This window comes from Hippichthys cyanospilos, chromosome 3 (assembly GCF_059441005.1).
Source record: "Hippichthys cyanospilos isolate Australia breed blue-spotted pipefish chromosome 3, RoL_Hcya_1.0, whole genome shotgun sequence".
In the NCBI taxonomy this organism is placed as follows: Eukaryota; Metazoa; Chordata; class Actinopteri; order Syngnathiformes; family Syngnathidae; genus Hippichthys; species Hippichthys cyanospilos.
This window is the reverse complement of record NC_142371.1, coordinates 26,684,782-26,707,372: the sequence shown is the minus strand read 5'-3', so window position 1 is coordinate 26,707,372 and position 22,591 is coordinate 26,684,782. Positions and strand designations below refer to the sequence as shown.

Below are 22,591 nucleotides of genomic sequence, written 5' to 3'. Positions count from 1 at the left end.
GAAATTTTCTCTCAGCAGTGCTGCCCTCTGTTGTACAAAAGCGGTTATCGTTAATGGTCCGAAGAAGCCATAAAAATATTCGTCCGAACAGGGAGAATTGTGGTCTGTTTTTCTTATTTTAAATGCTGTCTTTCATGCCTCTTCATCCCTTCCGTTAAGCCTTTTTGTTAATGACGACATTTGATTTATGACCATTTAAATCTTCACTGCTTTGCTTCCATCTGCAATGTAAAATGTCAGCATTGAAGTGAGTCTTCACCATCCCCGTAATTGATTGTATTTGTCATATCAGTACTGTTCAATGATATCCAATACGGTGTCCGTCCCACAGTTAATGCTGCAAATTCCTCAAGTGTTTTACAATTTCTGAATCATCGGCGATCCTTTCTGCAGTGATGGGGGAATCATGCCCATCATGATCACATTAGGGCCGGCCGTGGCGCCTTTCTCTCCTGAGGCCTTGGAGCTGTGCTGCATGCTGATGATGTCACCACTGCTTTGTTCTGCCTCTACACGCCGAAAAATATTCTTCATAGTTGCCTGTGCAATAAAATTACAGCCTGTTATGACTGCATGACTCATTAAATAGTGTTTTGAAATCTTCTACTGTTCAGCTTCATGGTGTTGTAAAATGGTGGTGAATCCTTATAGTAGGAAAATTATTGGGAATCCAGTGAGAGAACAAAAGGTGTGTCAGAGGACAGAAAGAAAAGAGGATAGCACAAATAAAAGAAAAACAACACAGTATACAGTTACCACAGGGCCTGTCAGTACTAGGTGTCTGACATGCCTAAAGTGTAAATGAGAGGGCAGCCCGGGGAGTTAATGTATTCATTATATCTTTCACTGAGTGGCCTCAATTTTGAACAGTTCAAAATAGCAGTCATTGGTAGCATAAAGCCTGCTGGATTTTACTGGAATGAAAACACAAGTCAGGAAAAGCCAACTAGAAAAACTGAACTTTATTTTTTTTAACAGTTATTAGAGGGTGTGCACAGTTGTGCAACATCTCAGTCCTTTAATTTTATTTAGCGCGTCTCAAAAAGATGGGTTGCAAAGGTTTATATATATATATATATATATATATATATATATATATATATATATATATATATATATATATATATATATATATATATATATGTGTGTGTGTGTGTGTGTGTGTGTGTGTGTGTGTGTGTGTGTGTGTGTGTGTGTGTGTATTAACAACATGTTGGTTTAATTTAAGTTAGGTTAAGATTTTTTTTTCACCATGAAGCTGAAGTCGTAACCCTACCTGGAAGTTGTTAGTCACAAAGCAGTAGACCACAGGATCCATGCAGCTATTCAGACTGCTGAGTGTGACGGTCAAATGGTAGATGATGGCATGGTGAGGCATATCTGGGTAGAAAAACACAACCACCTTCCAGGAGAATACACATTGCAATGTCACTACTTGACAGTTGCGATGGATAAGAGCGTGTCAGTTCTTCTCACCCACCTGTCGTACGTGGAATGGGGTGAAGCAGACAGTGAAGATGATCAGCACCGTGGTAAGCAACTGGGCGGCCCTCCTCCGTCTCTTCCTACAAGGGTAAACAAGGACACAATTTAATCTTGCACTTATTTTGCTATGTATTAACTTTCCTTTACCAAATACTTTTTTTGCAACATCAATAAATTATATATCAATAATTTCATCCAATCCAAACGCATGCCATAAGATCTTATTGCATAGTAAGCTTTACCTTCACATCTGTTATCCGTACCTGCTCTGCTGCATCAGGCGATGATCGGCAAGTGCCCATACAATCCGCAGGGTGAACACAACAATGACGACAAGTGGTAGAAAGAACTCAGTGATGGTGAGGAAGAGGAGCGTGGAGAGGCAGCAGCCTGCATGTTGGAAGGCCGTGGAGAGGAATGAGTAGGTGACCACGATGGCGAACAGCCACACAGACACACAGACACATTTGGCCACGCTGGCGCTGCGCCACCGACGGGACGCTTCAACCTGTAAGGACATCAAAATGTTAGTTTTTATTCAAAACAATTTACATCAAGTGTTATCAGAGAACATGCCTAGACTGACTAATCCAACTGGCCTAAAATGAATTAAAAAATGGAGAGTTGTGAATTGATTAATATAAGCCACTTTAACATGATGTAATTTGAACATTTACAATTCTATAGGAAAAGAGAAACAAAATTGTACTTAAATGATTCAAATTAGAGCGGAATCAACAAATAATAATCGTTAGTTGCAGTCGTAATTTAAATATAAAGTTTTGCATATCAATGTGAAAAGAAATGTATACTGAAATACATATTTAAAAAGAAAAAAAAAGGATTCTACTTACAAGTTAAAATCAGAAAACAGGTGAGCCATGATTGGTGGTGTCATTTTCATTGACAGCCACTTGCAAAATGGCTGCCTCATGGGATTGATTAAGGCGAGTATCTTTTACAGTCTAATTCCAATTTCACCATTGTAGTATTAGTTAGTGGGGGTGCATAGAACATATGGTGTAGAAAAGTGTTGGGTTGACTTCCTTTATAAAAAGTGAAAAATATGCTGTACTATAGAGTAAGAAAATGCAATTTGTTTCTCTATTCTTCATTTTAGCAATAAAGTATGTTACACACGTTTGTATAGGATATTATTTCATTTTTTGGTTGTTTACAAAAGTGAACTCTTGATCATTGTGATCAGTTGTATCAATGACCACACAAGTCAAAAATATTAAAAGGAAATTGATTACTGAAAGACCAAAGGAGCAAAGAAACATTGTTTTTAGATGAACTGCAATTTTCTGTCGACTATCAAGCTTTACAGATTCAAGAGACTTGCCTGCACTATGGCGAGGTAACGATCCACACATATACAGGTGAGGAAAAGGATGCTGCAATACATGTTGACAAAGTAGCTGAAGATGTGCAAGTAGAAACAGGTGAGGCAAGATCCTCCACTGTAGTAAAGCAGGATGCGAGTCGGCAGCGAGAGATTGACCAACAGGTCCGTCACGGCCAGATTGATGGTGTAGATCACTGAAGTGCTCTTTTGCTTGGTGCGGAAACAGAACACATAAAGAGCCAACGTGTTGAGCACCATGCCCACCTGAAATAGGAGGCGGCCAAGTCAAACAGGGAATGAACAATTCTGAGCCAAAATGATCCATTTAAACAAACAATACATGGTACATACCAAGAAAATGAGGGAATTTATGACCATGAGTGCAATCCAAAGTCCATAGAAGTCTTTGTAAAGTCCCTCATCCAAATAAGCTAATTTTTGAAGATAAGCTCCCATGCCACTTGTGTTGCTGACACTGGAAACACCCGCGGGGCTGACAAGGGAAGTGTTGGTAATGCTCCATGATGCTGTGCAGTTTGAACTTTCAGTGATCATGACAGACACGGATGATGATGATTAAGGTTGCTGAGGATGATGAAACCCTGAATAAAGATTATGACATGAGCAAAGTGCAAATCCCATCCATGGTTTAGAGAATACGTGCAGAAAAAGATGTTCTTGCATTCATTTTCACATTTTTCGAGTGGAGAGATTTAAAACCTTGTTGCGTATACTGAATGTATTTTTGCTTTATACTTATTGTTATACTTTACTCAGATTTGATCTGCTTGATTGTGATTGAAGACTTTTGCCATTTTATGCAAAAAAAAAAGAGAACCAAACAGTGCTTTTTATTAAGATAAGTAAAATAAAGCTACTTTTCACATTTGTAAACCAACTAAAACCTCACTATGATTGTTGCGGAAATGTCATTAGATTTTGTCATGGTCATTTAAATTCAAACATGAGCTTTTTTAGTTGAATTAATAAACATTTTCTTCAGTATTACAGTACAGCTATATGGAAGAAAGAAGGCGAAACAGTTTTTAGTGAATTATAGTTTACATGGTGACCTCGTTTTTTTATCTTTTACTCCACAACTACTCAAAAATTTAAGAAAAAAAATCTAAAAGTAATACACAAACTACTAAAAGCTTAGCTAAAATGAAGTATTTTGGAAAAACATAAAACTATAAAAAATAGATAATCCCATTCTAAAAATAAAACCTAATTGAAATACAAAAGTTAAAAAGAATTAAAATAGGGGTAGTGAAAATGAAAAAAAATTAATTAAAAGCGATTATAACTTCGCTTGCAACCGTTGGAGAGTGTCGTCTGTCTTTTGCCTAAAATCAGATGAGATAAATTCCCATGACCCTGAGCAGCTGTGGAAAACAAAAATGAGTGAATGAATGGATATCTTGTATGATTGTCCTCCACTTATTGGAGCAATTATACAACAAATAGCGTTTCATTATTTTGCCTATCAGGAAAAATGAAATGACCAATCAATACGTCCAATGGGATATAATGGTACCATTCATTTCTTGTGGTGTACAACAGCAGTGCATCAAAGGAAGAGACATTTATTTATTTATTTGGGGGTGGGAGGGGGGCATTATTTTAATCCTCAGCTTCAGTGTAGTTGTTGCTGTTGGCATGTCAACAATATCAAGCTAAATTTAGGGCCAACTTCAGTTTATTTGGGCTATCTATTTATTATGTTGTTTATTGCCCAGAGCAAAGGGAATATACAAAAAAGATTATTCATTTAAGTAGTTTTCATCAAGAGAAACATTTAGAGATGAGCTCATCTCAACAGTGACAGGAAGTAAATGACTGCATTTAATGGGGATGGGCATTTTTGGATAGTCGGTAAATGGATCTGAGCAAAATGTTTTGTTTTTTAATTTATATTAAATACCAGTCATATATTGTCAACTAGGTTCTGACAAGCGTGAAAGCTATGAAAATTAAAAGAAAACATAGACTATACAGTAGATATTATGTTCCATAAAGCTAAAAGAATTTTTCAAAACATACGCATTCTGTCTAACAATAATTGAAACTTTAATGCACCAGCTAGCAGATTTTATTTAGACTTGATGACATGCTGTACTGTAATGTGAATAATGTGACTGGTCTTTGAGGCAAAAGAAAAAAAATGATGTCACAATGACATCGCCTTTTAGTCGCATTTGAAATAATTCATCTTAACCGGGCAGTATGTCTTCATTGTAAAAAGCAACAAGAGAAACAATGTTCAGAGAGAAACGACAATGATATGTGATACATCTTTGTGACCTTTACCTATTGCACAGCAGAAACAAATCGTCAGCGAAAAGGCATTATTTTTGCAGCCAACCAAAGGAGACATTTCAGCTCATAAATTTGTTGTCCATATTTTCCATTTTCCACAGGAGAAAAAGTTACTTGGTGGAGATGTTTTTTTTTACTAATTTACATCATCTACAGTTCCAGTGAGCATCTGAAAGCTAAATTTGAGAAGCCAGATTTTTTCCCATATTACATGGCTTTTACTTTAAATGTAAAAGTGCGATATGTGTTATTTTTATGATGCCATAACTGAAGGGTGCCAGTGATGGCAAAGACATAACATGCCACATAACATAAGATAGCAATGAACATAACATAAGAAAACCTGGCTGCCTATTAGAATACTGTATAAGCAGGCACAGACGTACTGTATACAAATACTAAACACAACATACATGAACACCAGCAGCTTTTATGGGCAGGTTGTTTTTCATATTAATAAGCAGTGGTTAATTCTTTTTACATGTGTATGACAGAACGCCTTTGTAAATGGTGAGAAAGGGTAAGTAGTAAGTACCATTATGAAATCAGAATATTGGGCCAATACCTGGCCTTCAATGTTTTGGTGTTTGCAATGGCAGCCAATACTGGTATCGGCCACTCTTGGAGCAGTATGATGGAATTTAGAAATTACACATTGGGATATTAAATTTAGGTTATTTTCATTGCATTTGAAGCATAATGATATCTTGGTATAGGGAGGGTTCTCTTTAAAATGATCAGCTATTTTTTAGAGGATTACTGTATCAAAAGTACTAATGGTATCTGTTGTTGCATACTCAAGAGTTCAGTATTGGTCTGAAAAATCTGGTGTGGAACATCCCTAATAAACCTCTTTAATTAAGGTTTTATAATGGCTACAGTTTAGGGTTGGAATAAATAAATTTATTTTCCATAATAGTACCAGCCAAACGTTTCAAAACACCCTCTAATTCATCGTCCTTTTTTATTATATAAAAAAGTTCCTCAATTGTAGATTAATACTTCAGTCATCAACATCATGAATAAATGTTGATAGAATTCTTTTCTAAACAATAAGTGTTAAGCAAAACTGAAGACGTTTTAGAATTTAGATTCTCCAACTACTTTTGCCCAGATGGTAGCTTTGCACATCAGGATATTTTTTCAGTCATCTTTATTATGTGGAACGAGGTTCAGTTTACAGCTGTGCATTTTAAATAGTTGATAGCTTGAATTTCCTGACCTCTGAAGGCACAGGTGTCAAACTCAAGTCCTCGAGGGCGGTTATCCTGCATGTTTTTAATGTTTCTCTCTCTAACACTGTTGGTGCAAATGTTTAGGCTCATATTCTGCCTAATATAGCACTCTTCTGCAACTTGTTGATCTTGGAAGGGGGCTTCTCCCACCTGCAGTCCCTTCTGAAGGTTTCTTATTTTCCCCAGATGGGGTTTTTGACTTTTCCACCTGTGAAGCCCTTTGAGACTGCGGTGATTCAGGGTTATACAAATAAACTTGACTTTTCAAGCTCCTGCACACCTAGCTAAACATTTGAATCAGTAGTGTTCGGAGGAGAAACCTGGAAAACATGCAAGATACCGGCTCTCAAGGACTGGAGTTGGACACCTATGTCTTAATAGGTTTGTGATATTTGAAGTTTAAATCTTCTCCAATTTTTCAACAGTAGAGTATGCAAGGAAAATCGATTTATATGACCAAATTAGAAGTCAACCAGCATCACTGACCAAATTTTTGAAGAGTTTCATTGAAATTTACAATTGATACTAATATTTCCTGTGATAAATCATAAAATTTTTAAACATTGACGGGTTACTCATAAGACACACTCTGTATATATTTATAGTTTTAGGAACTGCGGTTGTGTGGCCTTCTAATGGACTCTACATTTATTTAGTGCATTTTTCAAACCAATACATCAATGCATACTGTCAGCATGTTGCTGTATATAGGACATCAAATACAGTGGTGAGGCAATGGCTACAAAGAGACACGGAGATGAGTCCAGAGGGCTCAGAAGCACTTCACAAATAAATTCCAGCAGCGTGGGAGTCTCTATAAACTTGTACTTGTGTGTATGTGTGTGTCTGTGAAAAAGCCTTAGAAGACTATAGCAAGGGAGTGATGGAACAAAGATCTCATGCTGCCCAGCATCATCTTATTGCATCACAGCCCCTTAAGGCAATTGACACATTTTGTAGCTGCAATATCTTTTGATTTAAGTGTCATAACTGTTCTGGTTGCAGGAAAAGTCCACTTGTAGGAAAAAACAAAATGGGCAATGGGAATACAACACTGTAGGTTTGCCTCAACACTACACATTTATGTAAAACTCCTATCATAAATAAACTTTGTATGCAAAATGAGTATTGTAGTGTAATATTAAAAGCAGTAAACACTTGATACTGGGTGGTATTTAATGCTAAACGCAAGCATCTTTTCATTGCGCTTCTTGCAAACCAGATGAAGTGTAAAGGCAATACAATAGAGAAAATCTTTTTCAGACATACCTTGAGATAAAGCCCAACAGGATAGTCACATAGTCTGCATGGTGGGCACTGGCTCAAATCCTTGATGCAGTGATGGTTTCTAAGCGGGTTTTTGCATTCATTGTCTTGGCTCAACTTGTTCTAAACAGGTTCAGAGAAACGATCATCATCTTCTGTTCTTTTAGTTTCTTTTCTGCTGCTGCTCTGTGCATTGTTTCCATAGAGAATTCACTAACATTTTCTACTGTGTGCTATTCTCCCTTTCAGTATCTGTCTTTCTCCACCTATTAACATCCCTCTTAACTTCCCATCTCCCTCTTCAGTGTATCCCTCCCTTCTTCTCACCCACTTTAAATATCTCCACTGTTTGGACCTCACACAGGAAGTCTGAGTATCTGTTTACATTGTGATCAGACATGCATATACATCTGAACTGGACGATAATTTCGCGGCTCACGCAAAATGGGCAAATGGTGGCCTAAGGCAATGGTTCCAAAAAGAGGGAAGGTGAAGTGTAGGTGAAATTTGACCAGTTTCTGCAGGTATCAGCAAATCTAATTTAATGGTGTGACAGGAACAGTTAACTTTTCTTTACAATATGATTTCTTTTATTTACAATGCAATCAATCATCTGAACAGTTTACCCTCTCGTAAGGTATTTTATCATCAGTTCTGGGATCTCTTTCTGCAACTACCGTACATTTCTGACTAAAAGCCGCTACTTTCTTTCCCTCACACTTCGAACCCTGTGCCTTATAATCCATTGCAGTTTATCTGCAGTTGTTTTTACTAACCACCAGAAGGGTATCGTCTATAATCAAAGAGAAGATGCTGTCCAATGATTGATTCTTGAGTTTGAACTTCTATTTTAGTCGCCACTAGGAGGCATTCTCTCTTCGTAATCATAAACAAGCATTGTGCTGTTGTGTGAATTCTAACAATCCGAGTGCGTCATGTTATGTTGAAAATATTTTGGTGCTACACCTTTTTCTAAGCATGCAGGGATGTTCGGTCTGTGTTGAAGGCATGATGTTGCCGTGACCAGGCAGTGTGAAAAAAGCTTTCCTTTAAAAAAAAAAAAAAAAAAAAATCTGCGGCCAGATTTATATATATATAAAAAAAAAAAATCTGCGCACAATCTGCGGCCAGTGTATGGTGTGGCCTATACATGACAAATATATTTTATGTTACATTTTTGTCGGTGTATTTTAAAATCATTTTATTTCAATCTACATATTTAAAGCAAGATATGTCACAAACACTAGGTTGACGCTCCTTTGTTGCGAGCAGAGAGCCTCCCATAAAAGAACGACAGTATTTGTTTTAGATATCTTAAAATATATGAACAACTACATATCTATTTTTGCTGTTTCATTCGATGTTAATGGTTGCACAAGCATGCCGTTTTGGGTTTCCTGAAAAATGACGTTTTTGGAAAAATGAGTTCTGTTTACGAAGTGTTGTGGTATCACTTTGACGATGCATAGTGTCTGAAGTCCTTTCTACCTCAGCCTCAGTCCTCTGCTACATCCCATCTGACAGACTGAGACAGGTTTGTATCTCCTGGTTTCCTGTGGAGAGGATCATCATCACTCACAGCTTGGCAACGTTCCTCGGAAACATCCGGAATAACGGATGTCTGGATGAGAGCCATGGATCAACCTGTTACTGAGAAATGACAAAAAGAAAAGACACAGGACATGGAAGACAGAAAAGAAGTGAAGGGCAACCTCTCCAAAAAAAGTTTGTCAAAGCAAGTGAACACAGTCGAAGACGGAGGATGTTTTTTCTGTATTTGAATGTATTAACAGAAATGACAGATGTGAGAATGATGTGTTTTCGTGTGGGAGTGTGAGGGTCAACAATGATGTTCCAGTGTCTGAGTCAAACAAGGAGAACTGAAAGACTGTTCATGTCAGGGATAAGCAGATGATGGACGACAGAAGGCAAAGTTTCGGCACCTTGTATGTGGCCCCCTGTTCTCATGATGCATGACGAGATACATTTGTCAGGGATGAAAGGCCGATATGGAGGTGTCTGTCCTTCACTTGTCTCCTTTTGTAGCATGTTTACCTATTTCACAATATAATTTTCATTGTGCACAAAAGACATCTACACAGATTATTTTATTTTATTTTTTTCACTCATGTAAAAAGATAAATCTAGACACGTTTTGATGTTGGAAGACCTTCTATTTAATTCAATGTCACCATGATGAGAAGCAGACTTGCAAACTCGTCCTCATGTCCTTGTCCACATGATGAGAATTCATCCTAACTTGGTTTACTTCTTAAGGGTGAAATGAGGCTTGTTTTGATTTAAAAAAATAAATAAATAAAGCGGTTGTGTTGGAGGCATTTGTTTACCCACCATACAAAATAATTTACTGTACATTAAGTTTTAGTTATAATCAAAAATAAATGCAAAGACAGTTGATAAAGTAAAACTCACATTTATTTCCTTAAACACTTGACAGCCCATCAACTTGAGTTTTGTATTAATATTAAAATATTTAAAAATAAAATAATACAATCTGTACCAGAATATAATCTCACCAGCATACTTATTTTCTGTGCTCATTTAACAAAGCTGACAAAGCTCAATGACAAACACACCATGACAATATCAACTCAGGCACTTCAAACAGACAGAATGAACATTATTATTCACTTTTTCACAAGTGCAGTATAAAAGAGGAGAACATAGAAGACAATATTTCCACATAAAGTTTTGTTCAAAGTTTACAAGTCCTTTCTAAACAAAATTAAAAAACGTTTTATTGCAAAATATTGTTTTAGTGCAGCATATTCATACTTTGAGGTATGCAACAATAAACATTTATTTTTTATGTTATATGCACCATTTTCTACTACATTGAAGTGTGAAAATGCTGCGAGCTGAAAACAAACACAAGGACAAGTCACCAAGATACTTCCAAATATCATTCCTATCTTTCAAAGGACAAGAAAGTACAAGAAAAAAAGACTTTTTACCAGCAGTTAAAAAAACTGTTTGGATTTCGATTTGACTTTATAAGATATTGTGTCAAGGAATTTGAACAAAAATGAGTGGACGTATAAACAGATATTATAGACACTTGAAAATTATATTCCTGCATAAAAAGAGTTCATCACCCAGATAAAACTAAAGTAAACCTCATGGATACTATGGCAAAGTAGTTCAACTGTGTCTGCCTACCTGTTAACTACTTAGAGACAGGCAAAGAATCAAATCAGTCGGTCTCTTGTCGGTAATTCAAGACATAGTAGTCGTGGACGTACATTAGGACGGCGAATGGTTGTCCAATTATGATTGAAATCCACACTGCAGCGTTGCCATAGTTACCACGAAGGTTATGGCCAACAAACCAGGCTAATGGAAGCTAATGAGGAATAAAGACAACAACATTGATGTTTATTAGGAGAGAAGAGATTGTACTGTAATCCCATAGAGATCAAACTATGTGTCACTATGCTCAAAAGGTTGGCAAAGAACCATATTTTGTTACTAAATTCAAGTTTTAGTGGCGATGATACAACTCACTATCAGGCAATAGAAGCACGTGAGTTCTCACAAACAACCAGAGTAAAGCTAATGATAAAAACAAATGTATAATTATGATTAAAAACCTAAAAAAATGTTGTTTATGTTTTGAGTACAGTATACAGAACTAGTTTGCATTATTAATAACTTGCACCAAAAAATATTACTTTTTTTAGCTCCTTGTAACTACTGTCGCAGTTAGAATATACGGGGATCTAAATCAGTTTACCTGAGCCATCATGCCCATGAAGGCCCAAAGCCGGAACATCCTCAGAGGGACACTCACCAGATACTAACAAAAAGATAGGAAAAAGAAACAACAGTTTTGGTATTGAACACTTGAAACTTTATATCTGCTTCTAAATGTTTGCATTTGGAGAGGGTAAGTTCATAGGCTCAGTTGTACCTCATGAAAGAATGCCGACAAGAAGAAAACTGCAGACTGGCTGACTATCTTACTAAAACCCTTTCTCAGCAAAGGCTTGTAAAAGTGCCTGCAAAAAGAACACAATGTGATGTGGCATTACATTTAAAAGGAAAGAATATATTGCATAGAGTTAACTACTTGTCATAAGATATCTTGATATTTGTCTAAAGATAATATATTTGTCTTAAGATAATAACAGGACAGAGCTATTAAGTAGTAGTCCAATGCACATCTAAAAAAAACACTAAAAAACCTTCACATAAACATAAGCACAAACTCACTCACTTGTGTGCCTTGGCCACGTGAGGGCAATATATTACAGGCATACAGATATGCATTGTTTTCAGAGAGGATAAAGAATATATGCATGCGAGTATTATTTTGTCTGACTTTTTTTCTGATTGAAAAAGGAAGGAAGGAAAAGAAAATGTGGTTAGCAAAGTATGTTTCTGTAAATACTGAATATTTCAATCGGGTTTTTGTACCATAGTTTTTTTAACTATATAAATATATGTTTGAAAAATATTCATGAATAATTGAAAGACTTTATTTTGGATAGTGGCGCAGCATTTTTTTGATACTTAGTTTGATATTTTTGTGTTTTGCTTGTGACTCGCACTTTCTTTCGAGTGATTTTCCAAACACATCCTAGTGTCAAGTACAGTCTGCTCGCATCAAACCGAATGCTCCCCTGAGTTTACGTCGACAATTTTCACTGCGCCATCTCCAAGTTTAAGTGTACGAATAACTCACCGGAGACACCACTTGTGAACGGGGATGTTCCAGTTCTGCCAGAAATATGTCACTGACTCGGAGTTCCTGAAAGATGAGTCAGGGAAAAGGGATACTGAGGCTTTACAAAGCCTAAATAATGGATCAATGTGTATGACACTTTCATTAATACTGATGGAAAACTCTTTCTATCAGACACTTTTAATACCCTCTTGTACCCTCTAGGCTTTGCAAAATGATGAACTGTCACTCATCACATTCACAAGCATAAATTATAGTAACACGAGATTCCAAAGAAAACCTAATGAAAATGAGGAGAACACAACAAGAAAACCCAGAGAAGCAATTATTTACCACCAATCTTTGTAGAACTGTCTGTCTCCAAATCGCAGAAGCTCTGCTGTAAAATTCAAAGATGAGTGGAAGAACCAGTAGAAAAACATCAACCACAGCAAGTGGTTGGGAACCTATACCAAAACAGGGATCCATATATAAACATGAGAAGGACATACAGCATGCAATGATATGAAAATGAATGCCATCTGTCAGCAACAAAGCCCTGGATAACAGCCACCCCATGTTTATATTTTGTACTCACGGCCAGTCTTAAGAGTCTCTCAGTCATTCGAGATAGATCCATGTCCTACAACACACGATAGTAAAGAAACTGTTAAACACTCAAAACGGTTCTAAAGATGCCTGCCATGCAGGATCTTCACCTCCAGGGGCTTCATGGAGCTTTGAATGATCGGAATAATCCACTAGAAGAGACAGAAAAATAAAACAAATGTTAGGATACACTCAATTTTGCATCATATTTCATCTTCTCAAGAGATAATGAAGAGATTTCAGTGTAAATGTACCTGTTGTGTTAGACCCACTAACATCTGGATGAGGAAAAGCTGGAGATACATGTACAAAGTTAAAACTTCAACGTATTAGTGCTTGGGGTTGTTAGACAACAACAATTTGATGATTACGCCAAAGTACACTGAAGCTAGTGTGCATTACCTGTTATTTCCCTATAATAAGTAATTCATGCCCTAAAAGTGCATGCAGGGTAATTTGACTTGACTAATAATTGATAGTGGTATGAAAAATCTTTTTACCATCTCAAACAGTCTCCTTAGGAGGAAACTCATGCGAATCTTTGGGGAGCGAGGAAAGTTGAGCTCATAGCATAGAGTCGGAGCAAAGGCAAAGTAGTACAAATCTACAGAGAGACAATGGGGAAGTCAAATGTAAAAATGAAAAACAACAATGAGCTCACAAAAAATAAAAGAAAGGACCTCTGATAGTAAGGTTGCCAGGGTAACACACTTTTTGGTTTCCGTTAAAGTACTTTGAAGATGGACCTATGGCCAAAAAAAACAGGAAGGTCAAATATATAGAGCATAGGTAAAGCTGCAGTAACATAAGCTTGCCTACAGATGTCACTGTAAGTTCACCAGCAAAGGATAAAGCTAAGTTTGAGCGTATGCGTGTATCTTACAAGACAGTGACCTCGCCAGTTTCTTGGCCTTAATGGTGCTCAGCTCCCGACACCACATGTTGACGTCCTTGTACGAGTAGAGTTTTAGGAAGAGAATGGTGTAAGTACTGAGTGCAAAAGCACCTCCGACTGAAAGACAGGAAAGAAGATGACATCCTATGAAAAATGCCCGTATGTAACTGTTATCATACTGAGGGTGGAGCAGTAGCTTTCCTGCAGAGGATCACACTCACTCACTTTATCAGACTAAAACAATTGAACACACGTGTTAGGCACGCAAATAAAGACTTTGGTGCAAGCAGGGTAAGGAACTGGTCAGAACACCTGGCGTCAAATCACAACCGATCCTATTTGTTTGCCATCTTTCTCTCCTAATGTAGCCTGCAGACAGCTACTGGTGACACAGACAATGACATAAACTTTCCATCCAAGTCAGAAAACTTCTATTAACATTGCATGTTCTCTGACATGTTTCTTTTTGAAAACAATTAACTCATACATTGATGTAAAAACAAAAGGAAGCCACTGGAAATCCTTAATCAAATATGACAATTACTATGCTACTTTCCTTTTATTAACCGCCACATACAAAAGAAGTCTTTATTAACACAGTATTTTTTTTCTTATGATTTAAAAAAAAAAACATTTGAATCACTGCAATATGTTCATAGAGATTTTAAAATTGACATGTCTACTTTGTGCCGACAGTGAAGAACATCTTCAGTGAGGAAAGTCAGACTTTTGCAGATTTTGCATGTGCCCCTGAAATTACTGTCCACCCTGTCATTACTGCCCCTTTGAAAATTCTTCAGATTTTTTCAGTGACAATACCATGAGTATTTTGGCATTCATCAACAAAGAACAAAAATGTGGTAAGTGGAAGTGCATATTTTTAAACATCTTTTGCAATTTTCATCACGTGCAGCAGATGTTGTCAATTCTTCTCAATATGGATGTATATATCTTAAACGAATCTTTTTTTTACCTTAAAACTACTCATTACAGATTAATCGATTGATTAATTAAAAAATAAAATATCATTTGTTTTGTATTGCGAGTCCCAGGGACCCAACAGTATGCAGAGGTAAAATGAGCACGGCAAAGGTAACAAACACTAAAAAGAACCCACGAAATGTTGGAGTAGATGTGTTTAACATAGCAAAGACTGCAGGCTTATTCATTCCCTTTTGATTTTGGCCACTGTGAAGGCAGAAGGGTGTGCATACACACTTCTTGGGCTTGCATGCACACACACACACACCTGCGTCTTGTAATGCCCTTCCGGTGTGAACAACAGAGCTAGGAGGGGAACAGACAGATGGGCTGACTCCTTTACTCATTCACCTCCCAGTAAGAGGAGAGGACAGGACCCGAGGACAGGGGAGAGGGGACAAAAAGCAGAAGCGACACTTTCTGCTTTTTATGATGTTTGCACATTCAACTTATCTCAATGCCAAGTCAACATCTCGACATAATACATGCAATAGAAGAAGCAAATTACCATGCATTTGCAAGAAATCCATTATCTGCCTCATAATATGTCTCATAAAATTATACATGGCTGCATTAGACTGATGACTAAAAGACAGAAGCAATGCCAAGAATCTCTTCTCACCATGCCGTATATGTTAATGGTGGGAAACATTTGGGGGTTAGGTGACAGAAGTGACCTTGATTGGGATTTTATTTACATCTGCCTGTTGTTCATGGTGAAGGGCGAAACATCTTTAAAAGCAACATCAAGTATAAAAAAATGTTCTGAAAGTGAAAGCTATACTTGGTAGTTTTTGTGTCATTACGCAACTTCTGCATACCAGTTTCCACTTTGCTATGAGTGATACCCATCTGTGAGGACATCATGTTGGGAAAGGGGTGGGGGGTGGGAGTAAGACGAAGCAAAGCACACACAGTGCACCACAGGAAATTATTGAATCTATTCACTATATTTTTCTGACTTTTAAGACCTTAAACACAACCTTACACATGGGTGTCAGCTTTTCCATTTGCCTTCCTATTTACTTTCTATTTAGGGTTAGACAAAGTACAAATAATTACATATTAGCACCAATATAATCTTAATAGGGCTAAAACTAGAATGTCAGTTGAATCGAGTGTGAATTATTTACTATACTGGTTTGTTTTTCTTAATGTGAGGAATTGCGTCTTGCGACCCGGTGCACCACATATATGGACATTTCCAAAACTAGACATGTTCATTGAGACTGGGATTCATGACTGGGGGTATCTTATGGTCCAAAGAATTTAAACTCTAAAATGGATGTATTTCTGGATAGGTTTTTTTTTTTTTGCTCATTGTATGAACTTCAACTAAACTTTAAATTTTAAAAGTGAACTATAACGACAATGTGGTTTTAACATAAAATCTGACAATGTAAACCATGTATTGTTAAGCCTACTGTGCATGCATTCATTTTACGCGTTCCAGTATTTAGCCATAGTTTCAATCAGGCAGAAAACTGAACCCCTGATGACCTTTGTCCTGCAAACCATACACTCTTTGGCAACACTACCCTCCTCCTATACTCCTGTCCTCTTCCTACGCCAGCTGGATACAATCCAGTCATGACCAACTGGTCCATTACCACTAACCGGTTCCAATTATGACAGGCTTATAGGAGATGTCTTTCATTGCACAATCAAATGAGTCACATTTTTGAAGGATAAAGATAGCAATGCCTTCTTAAACTAAACTTTAATGCAATCACATTGTTTTCTATTTCCCACAGAGTGATATGTCAGGAGCTCAGTGAGGACGACAATGTAGTACTCACTCCCGCTAGCCAGCAACATCGCAATCTAGTTACCAGCTAATTGAGAGCCATGACGTTTGACGAGCCCAAACGTTTTTTTTTATTAACAATAAGAAAAAAATAAAATACCTGGGGTCGCGGAGGGCACCAAGAGGACCACTACAGCGGGGAATGTTAGCATCACCGCCAAATTAAGACTATGGACAAGTAAGCCCACACGCTCACTGAATGAACCCTAGGAAGGAGAAAGACACACAAGGTCAGAGAGGTTGGTTGTAATGAACCAGTCACTGATGCCAACCATATTGTCCTGCCACTGACATTACAGATACATGACAACTTCATAAAGGTAGAGTTTTAAAAGGCTTTTATTTTGTTCCAAATGTCCTAAATGCACGTAAAGTTAAATTTCACTTTTCTTTGCAAAAGAGAGGGCTAGTCAGTAATGTAAGATGGGCAGAGAAAACGGATGAAAAAAAAAGTTCAGTCCATGTTTTGTAAATAATAGTAAATTGAGAAATGCAGGGTTTTGCTACTTACCTTGGACAACTGTCTCTCTGTATACAGAGCCACCATGATAAACACATTGGACACTGTAGAAAACAATCAACAAATTACAATTGTTTTTCCATACAAAATGCTAATAGCATACCGTATATAGCATAGCATGATGCAGCTTTTACCAGAACAGATTTCCAGAGAACTTACACGACTGCAAAATATGACTTGAGGCAGCATATTTTAGCAACAGTTTTGGCAGCCAAAAGAATGACAGTTGACATTTTTTGTTTTAGCTTAACAACAAAGCATTACAAATTTTACAAGGAAACTTTTCTTCCTTAAAACAAGCACAGAAACCCTGTTGGCTTTGCTCTCACATAGACATAATACATAATTACACTCAATTTAACAGCCATTCTGCAACAAGAAATGAGCTAGCACCAACAGACCATACGAATTGTCATGCATGCATACACAAGTATTACAAGTAATTAATTTCCTCTCTTTTACTTCACTGCAGGAGGTTTATTAAATGTCAACATTTATAAAAATAACTGCTCTTATCACTGGTGTGTAAAATGTGATACATTAGAGATCAGGAATGGATTCCATCAGGTTTAGCTCTGAAAGAAATGGTACAGTGAAATCCTGAAATACAAAAAGGATTATAAGAATGTTGAGAAGTCCTAGTATGTTTGTGGAATTTATCTAACAGTGGAAAGGGTATTGCTTTAAAATAAAGTTGAGTCAGGTTTATCAGGCAGTGTAAAAGCAATGTACCTTCCTTCGTTTCTTTGCAGCACAATGCCTATGCGGTATTATCAGTATATAGGCCAAGTGGGCATCCCTCAGGAGGCAAAATGAGCTGCACCAATGCAGACTTTCACCTTATGCATTGTCACATGGCCACATATCTATCTATCTATCTATCTATCTATCTATCTATCTATCTATCTATCTATCTATCTATCTATCTATCTATCTATCTATCCATCCATCCATCCATCCATCTATCTATCTATCTATCTATCTATCCATCTATCCATCTATCCATCTATCCATCTATCCATCTATCTATATATTTATACCCCCCCCTGAACTAGATGCCTATAGTACCTACCAATTACTAGGCACACTGCTGGCCAGCTGTAGGGGTCCTTCAAAAATAAGGAAATCACTTGAATAGGGTCAACCAGAACCCCGTATCTGTCAAATCATAACATAGAAAAAAAAATTAAAACGTGTTAAATTGAAATTGGACCACCGCATGCACTTAGTAAAGCCATTGAATATAAATACCTTTCTATTATCTCCCAAGTTTTCAATTCTAGAAAGAAATGCTTGGCGATAGAGATACATTCTTTTAATGTTGCAAGGAAGTAAGCTTAGCAATTTGACTTATTACATGTGAAAACAGATGTCACTGAGGAAAATAATGCACATTCAGGGTTGAATAAATACTGGAAACATAAATATTTGTCAGTCTGTTGGGAGTAGTAGCTTGTAACATCTTGATGGCGGAAAGTGTTATTCCTTTCCACTAGAAATAGTTAAAAGGGGCCGTTTCATGGGAGTTCAACTTCACAATGTTGATTCCTCATCCTAAACACCCCCAACATGTTATTTCCCTTCACTGACGTACTGTATTTCTGAGCATTTCTTGCTTATTCCACGCCCTCAGCAACAGCCCCGCCTGAGCGAGAGGCCTGATGACGATGGAAAGCCCCCGCGTACCACTGGTGCAAGAGTAAATACACACCGACTTTGGTATTTTTGTTTCGTTATGGTTCTGGAGTTAAGGGGGAGAGATATTGCATGAGTCGGCCAAGTAAACAGCAACCTACCAATTATCAGTTACAACGTGTTACTGTAGAACATGTCGAAGTGGTGAAAATGTGTGTTTGGGAGCACACAACTGGACTATCGACATCAGTAGTAAAACAATTCACCCGCAGGCGGGAATATTATTATGAGTATTGGATGGTGTATTGACAGTTTTGTATTTTGATGTCAATAAAATGGCTGTTTTTCGCCTCTTTATTCACTCTGCTGGGATAGGCTCCAGCACCCGCGACCCTCATGACTATGAGCGGTCAAAATGATGGATGGATGGATGGATGGATGGATGGCTGTTTTGTGACTGGCAGGCATTAAAGGATGTTATGAAGGGGATGATGCAGCCACACGGTTGGAGGCACGGCTTCCGTAAACAAAGCGTTTCACTTTGGTTAGAAATATTGGTACGATAAAACTCATATCTAATAAATTCAATTGCAGATGTGCTAAATGTAAAGTAAATACATATTTTTTTCATGTGAAAAGTTTGAAATATCATGATATGGACTATTTAATGCATTGCCATTCATTAGCTTCTTTGATTCTGTACAATAAATGTAATGGCATGAAAAAATGTATAAAGAAACTATCAATAACATAATACACAAATTGGATTTAAAAGCTAAGCATACTTACCGTAACAGGTTTTCCAGAAAGAGTCTGGCATTACTTAGTACCTGTAACAAAAAAAAGCAATAGTTACAAGTCACAGTTTAATGTATTTCTTTTGCAAAATGGTGCTCATCAGTCTTTTTTCCCCTCTGTCACTTTTTTCATTAATGGGATAAATTCTCTATTTTCTTCACCATTCTTCCTTGCCTCAACTTTTTCTTCCACTTCATCATACTTTTTCCTCTTGTCCTTTTTTAATCTCTCTGGCTCACTCTCTCCATTTGTGAATGGATGGTGATATCTCATTACCTCACACAAAGACTCCACGCCTGGGGATGGGACAGAAGTTCACAGTTAGGAATGAAGGGAAAACCTCTCGTGATGAACACAACGATCTGTGTTCAAAGGCTGGATTAGCAGCAGGCAGGCTTTGCTATAGCCTCATCCCTGCTCCTATTCTCTCACATTCAGTCCTTTATTTGAGCAGCGAAGACCAAATTCGAGAAAATGTGTTAACATACTTGCTTTGTATTCAATCATTGTGCCATACCTGGAAATAATCTGTCTTGTGGGGGCAGAAAGTACATTTTATCTTGACTGAGGTGCATCTGAGCAGACTGTCAAACTTACTCACAGCACATTAAAGGGAATATTGATCCAAAACAAAACACCTTGCCAAGATGTATATTTATACAGTGTTCAAGCTGGCAAAAGACCAATTCTGACAATGAATAAGACAAAGTGAGTGCGGTGCTCTTAAAGGCAAGTGTTATAAAACTTCAGACTGTTGTTTTTTTATTTATTTTTAGTCATGGTTTAATAGTTTTAGGCTTAAAACATACAGTAAAATATTTAAACGTATCATCCTCAGCAGTAATTAAAGTGATTTCTTATCTGTCCATATCTGTTGCAATCTTGTTTTCAATTTAGATGAGAGACAGTGTGCTGAGGGGTTTTGAATTACATTTACATTAAAACAGGTGTCCATCTTTTAGTATTGAAATTAATATGGCTTTTCATCGGATATTCAAATAAATGGAGATGAGATGGGCAGCATGGGCCTTGTGAGTGTTTTCTTCAGGTACTTCGGCTTCCTCCCATATAATCTATACATCAATTTTCTTTTAAAATTGATCTTTTCTTCTATTCATAATCTTTTATTCAGGAATCTCACGGGACGATAGTGAACGTGACCATTAATCACGGGAGTGGGATGGAATTGACAAAAGCAGACAGGAGCGTGATTATGTAGTAGGAGTTACATGCACAGGCATCTTTAGTTTTCTTTTCATAAGCGTTACACACTAACGTTAGGGACTGCCCTGGACTGGTCACCAGCGTATCACAGAGCACATATTCGACAGACAACCACACCATTCCATTAATATAATAAAACTGGTTTCAGTGAAGACACAAAATTATCCATAGATTTGAAATGGAAGTGTGATGGGTTGTTTGTCCATTCGTGACCTGCGATCTGCTGGCATCCAGTCCAGTGTGTGTGGCCAGCCTGGAATTCAAAATCACCTGTAAACCTAATAAGGGTAACAAATATGGAAATTGGAAGGAAAGATCATATTCATGATGTGAAAATTTTAAAGTAATCTCTTACCAGCATTACCACACACCAATTTAAAATCCCTCTGTAGTTACTGAAACCACTTGACGAAGTCAGCAGGGACTCCTGTGTCTTGTGACAGCTTGATGGGACAGGAGAATTAAAAATAAAAAAAAAAAATGACAGTTGAATTTGTTATTAAGTAGTGGTTCCAGTGTTTGCGGTCTTTGCAAAAAAAAAAAAAAAAAGATTATCTGGTATAACTACAGGCGAACTTTGACGATTCAAACAGGGAGGCGATTCCTGCACTTTAGTAGTTTACTGAAGTCATTGAATGTCACATCTTTGAGCCAATTGTTTAATCGAAAATTGATTGGGCTATGCAAGTACACCTTATATTTCACTATAGCCACCAGTTAGCATTTCGAGTTGATTCTTACGCTTTACTTTTTAAAGAACGCACAAAAGTGTATCTTTCTCACACAATCAGGTGTGCGATGTAATCTAGGGTAATTTTAGTAATGATACCAACACCATACCACACCAAACAAGCTAACATATGCGTTAGCTTCCCGCCTCAGGTTTGTGTTAATTTCTGTTATTTTTATTTATACAACTCACCTTAATCTCTCATTTATGTCATTGTTACGCTTCCTTTTATCCGACTTTCCTGCGAGTTTGTTTGTCTCCCACAAGCGTTCATCTTTGTCCGCTTTGTTGTTTGGCTTTTTATCGGCGGCCACAGAGAGTTGACTAGCCGACGGGCACTTTTCAATAACTGGCTGCAGACACGCTCCTTTCCCCGCCGCGATCATAGTAGCCCTTCTCCTGCGAGTCAAGACTTAAGTAAAGTTGGCAAGATATTGGCAGATTCGGACTTTCGCGATCAATACCTCTCAGACAAAACGTCGTCGAAACACCAAAGTCGCCTTTATACCTCCTTCATAACACGGACTACCAGCTACAATGTCAAAAAAAGACATTTGTAAAATATTTAAACCGTTTCTTTCGGTGAAAAGACGCAATTGATCTCTATGAGCAGCAGAGGCTGGGTGAGCGCGCAAGGGACCGTCTGCAAAATACTAGATGAGGAGGGGGAAAAAACAATAACGCCACAATTTGTGATTATGAATTCAACGAACACATCAAAGACATTAACATAATCATATTGAGACAGTGCTTTTGGATAAAAAAAAAGCGTTTGTTTAATTTTGGACAATGTTTGTACTTAAAAATCATTAATAAACTGAATATCCATCTATAGCTCCAATATTGTTTAATATAAGGAGTCCAAAATCACTGGGCACATTCATGACATTTTCATGATCACACTACAACACTCGTTTTTTAAATAAATTATTTTGATAAATTTGGGGGATTTATTTTAAATGCTTGTTAATCATTTATACCCTCAAATGAATCAGTGGCTCCCCTTTTTGAGTTGGGGTAAACACTCCTAAATCACTACACCATCAATGAAGTAC

The 22,591-nt window shown here is 37.2% G+C and overlaps 2 protein-coding genes across 7 annotated transcripts; both read right to left on the bottom strand.

Annotated features, from left to right (window-relative positions):
* Positions 1–261: 261 nt before the first annotated feature.
* On the bottom strand, positions 262–9,163 carry LOC148426589 (G protein-coupled receptor 20-like). The gene is made up of 8 exons (XM_088411207.1): positions 9,142–9,163; positions 7,657–7,776; positions 3,185–3,435; positions 2,831–3,097; positions 1,749–1,993; positions 1,481–1,565; positions 1,277–1,402; positions 262–540 (listed from the first exon to the last, which is right to left on the bottom strand). The coding sequence occupies exons 3-8, from the start codon at positions 3,386–3,388 to the stop codon at positions 358–360; spliced, it is 1,110 nt and encodes a 369-aa protein (XP_088267333.1). The 5' UTR covers positions 3,389–3,435; positions 7,657–7,776; positions 9,142–9,163; the 3' UTR covers positions 262–357.
* Positions 9,164–10,080: 917 nt separating this feature from the next.
* LOC148426588 (diacylglycerol O-acyltransferase 1-like) lies at positions 10,081–22,197 on the bottom strand. Of its 6 annotated transcripts, none has more exons than XM_088411260.1 (17): positions 21,729–22,197; positions 21,162–21,249; positions 19,574–19,614; positions 18,222–18,307; positions 17,141–17,193; positions 16,730–16,835; positions 13,830–13,958; positions 13,627–13,692; positions 13,447–13,550; positions 13,201–13,239; positions 13,057–13,098; positions 12,936–12,980; positions 12,692–12,804; positions 12,359–12,424; positions 11,585–11,672; positions 11,408–11,470; positions 10,081–11,017 (listed from the first exon to the last, which is right to left on the bottom strand). In XM_088411260.1, the coding sequence occupies exons 1-17, from the start codon at positions 21,920–21,922 to the stop codon at positions 10,868–10,870; spliced, it is 1,473 nt and encodes a 490-aa protein (XP_088267386.1). In that variant the 5' UTR covers positions 21,923–22,197; the 3' UTR covers positions 10,081–10,867. The 6 variants fall into 6 exon arrangements, with proteins under 6 accessions (XP_088267386.1, XP_088267388.1, XP_088267387.1 ...); XM_088411262.1 differs by lacking the exon at positions 21,729–22,197 and adding an exon at positions 19,744–19,878 and having other exon boundaries at positions 21,162–21,187; XM_088411261.1 differs by lacking the exons at positions 21,162–21,249; positions 21,729–22,197 and adding an exon at positions 19,757–19,970.
* Between the last annotated feature and the right edge of the window lie 394 nt (positions 22,198–22,591).

Coding starts and splice junctions, on each gene's coding strand:
- LOC148426589 (XM_088411207.1), bottom strand. CDS start 3,388: ATGATCACTGAAAGTTCAAACTGCACAGCATCATGGAGCATTACCAAC. Junction 3,098..3,184: donor TAAATTCCCTCATTTTCTTG/GTATGTACCATG, acceptor CTCCTATTTCAG/GTGGGCATGGTGCTCAACAC. Junction 1,994..2,830: donor GTTACCTCGCCATAGTGCAG/GCAAGTCTCTTG, acceptor ATGTCCTTACAG/GTTGAAGCGTCCCGTCGGTG.
- LOC148426588 (XM_088411260.1), bottom strand. CDS start 21,922: ATGATCGCGGCGGGGAAAGGAGCGTGTCTGCAGCCAGTTATTGAAAAG. Junction 12,981..13,056: donor GCTCCATGAAGCCCCTGGAG/GTGAAGATCCTG, acceptor CGTGTGTTGTAG/GACATGGATCTATCTCGAAT. Junction 12,805..12,935: donor AGAGACTCTTAAGACTGGCC/GTGAGTACAAAA, acceptor GTTTTGGTATAG/GTTCCCAACCACTTGCTGTG.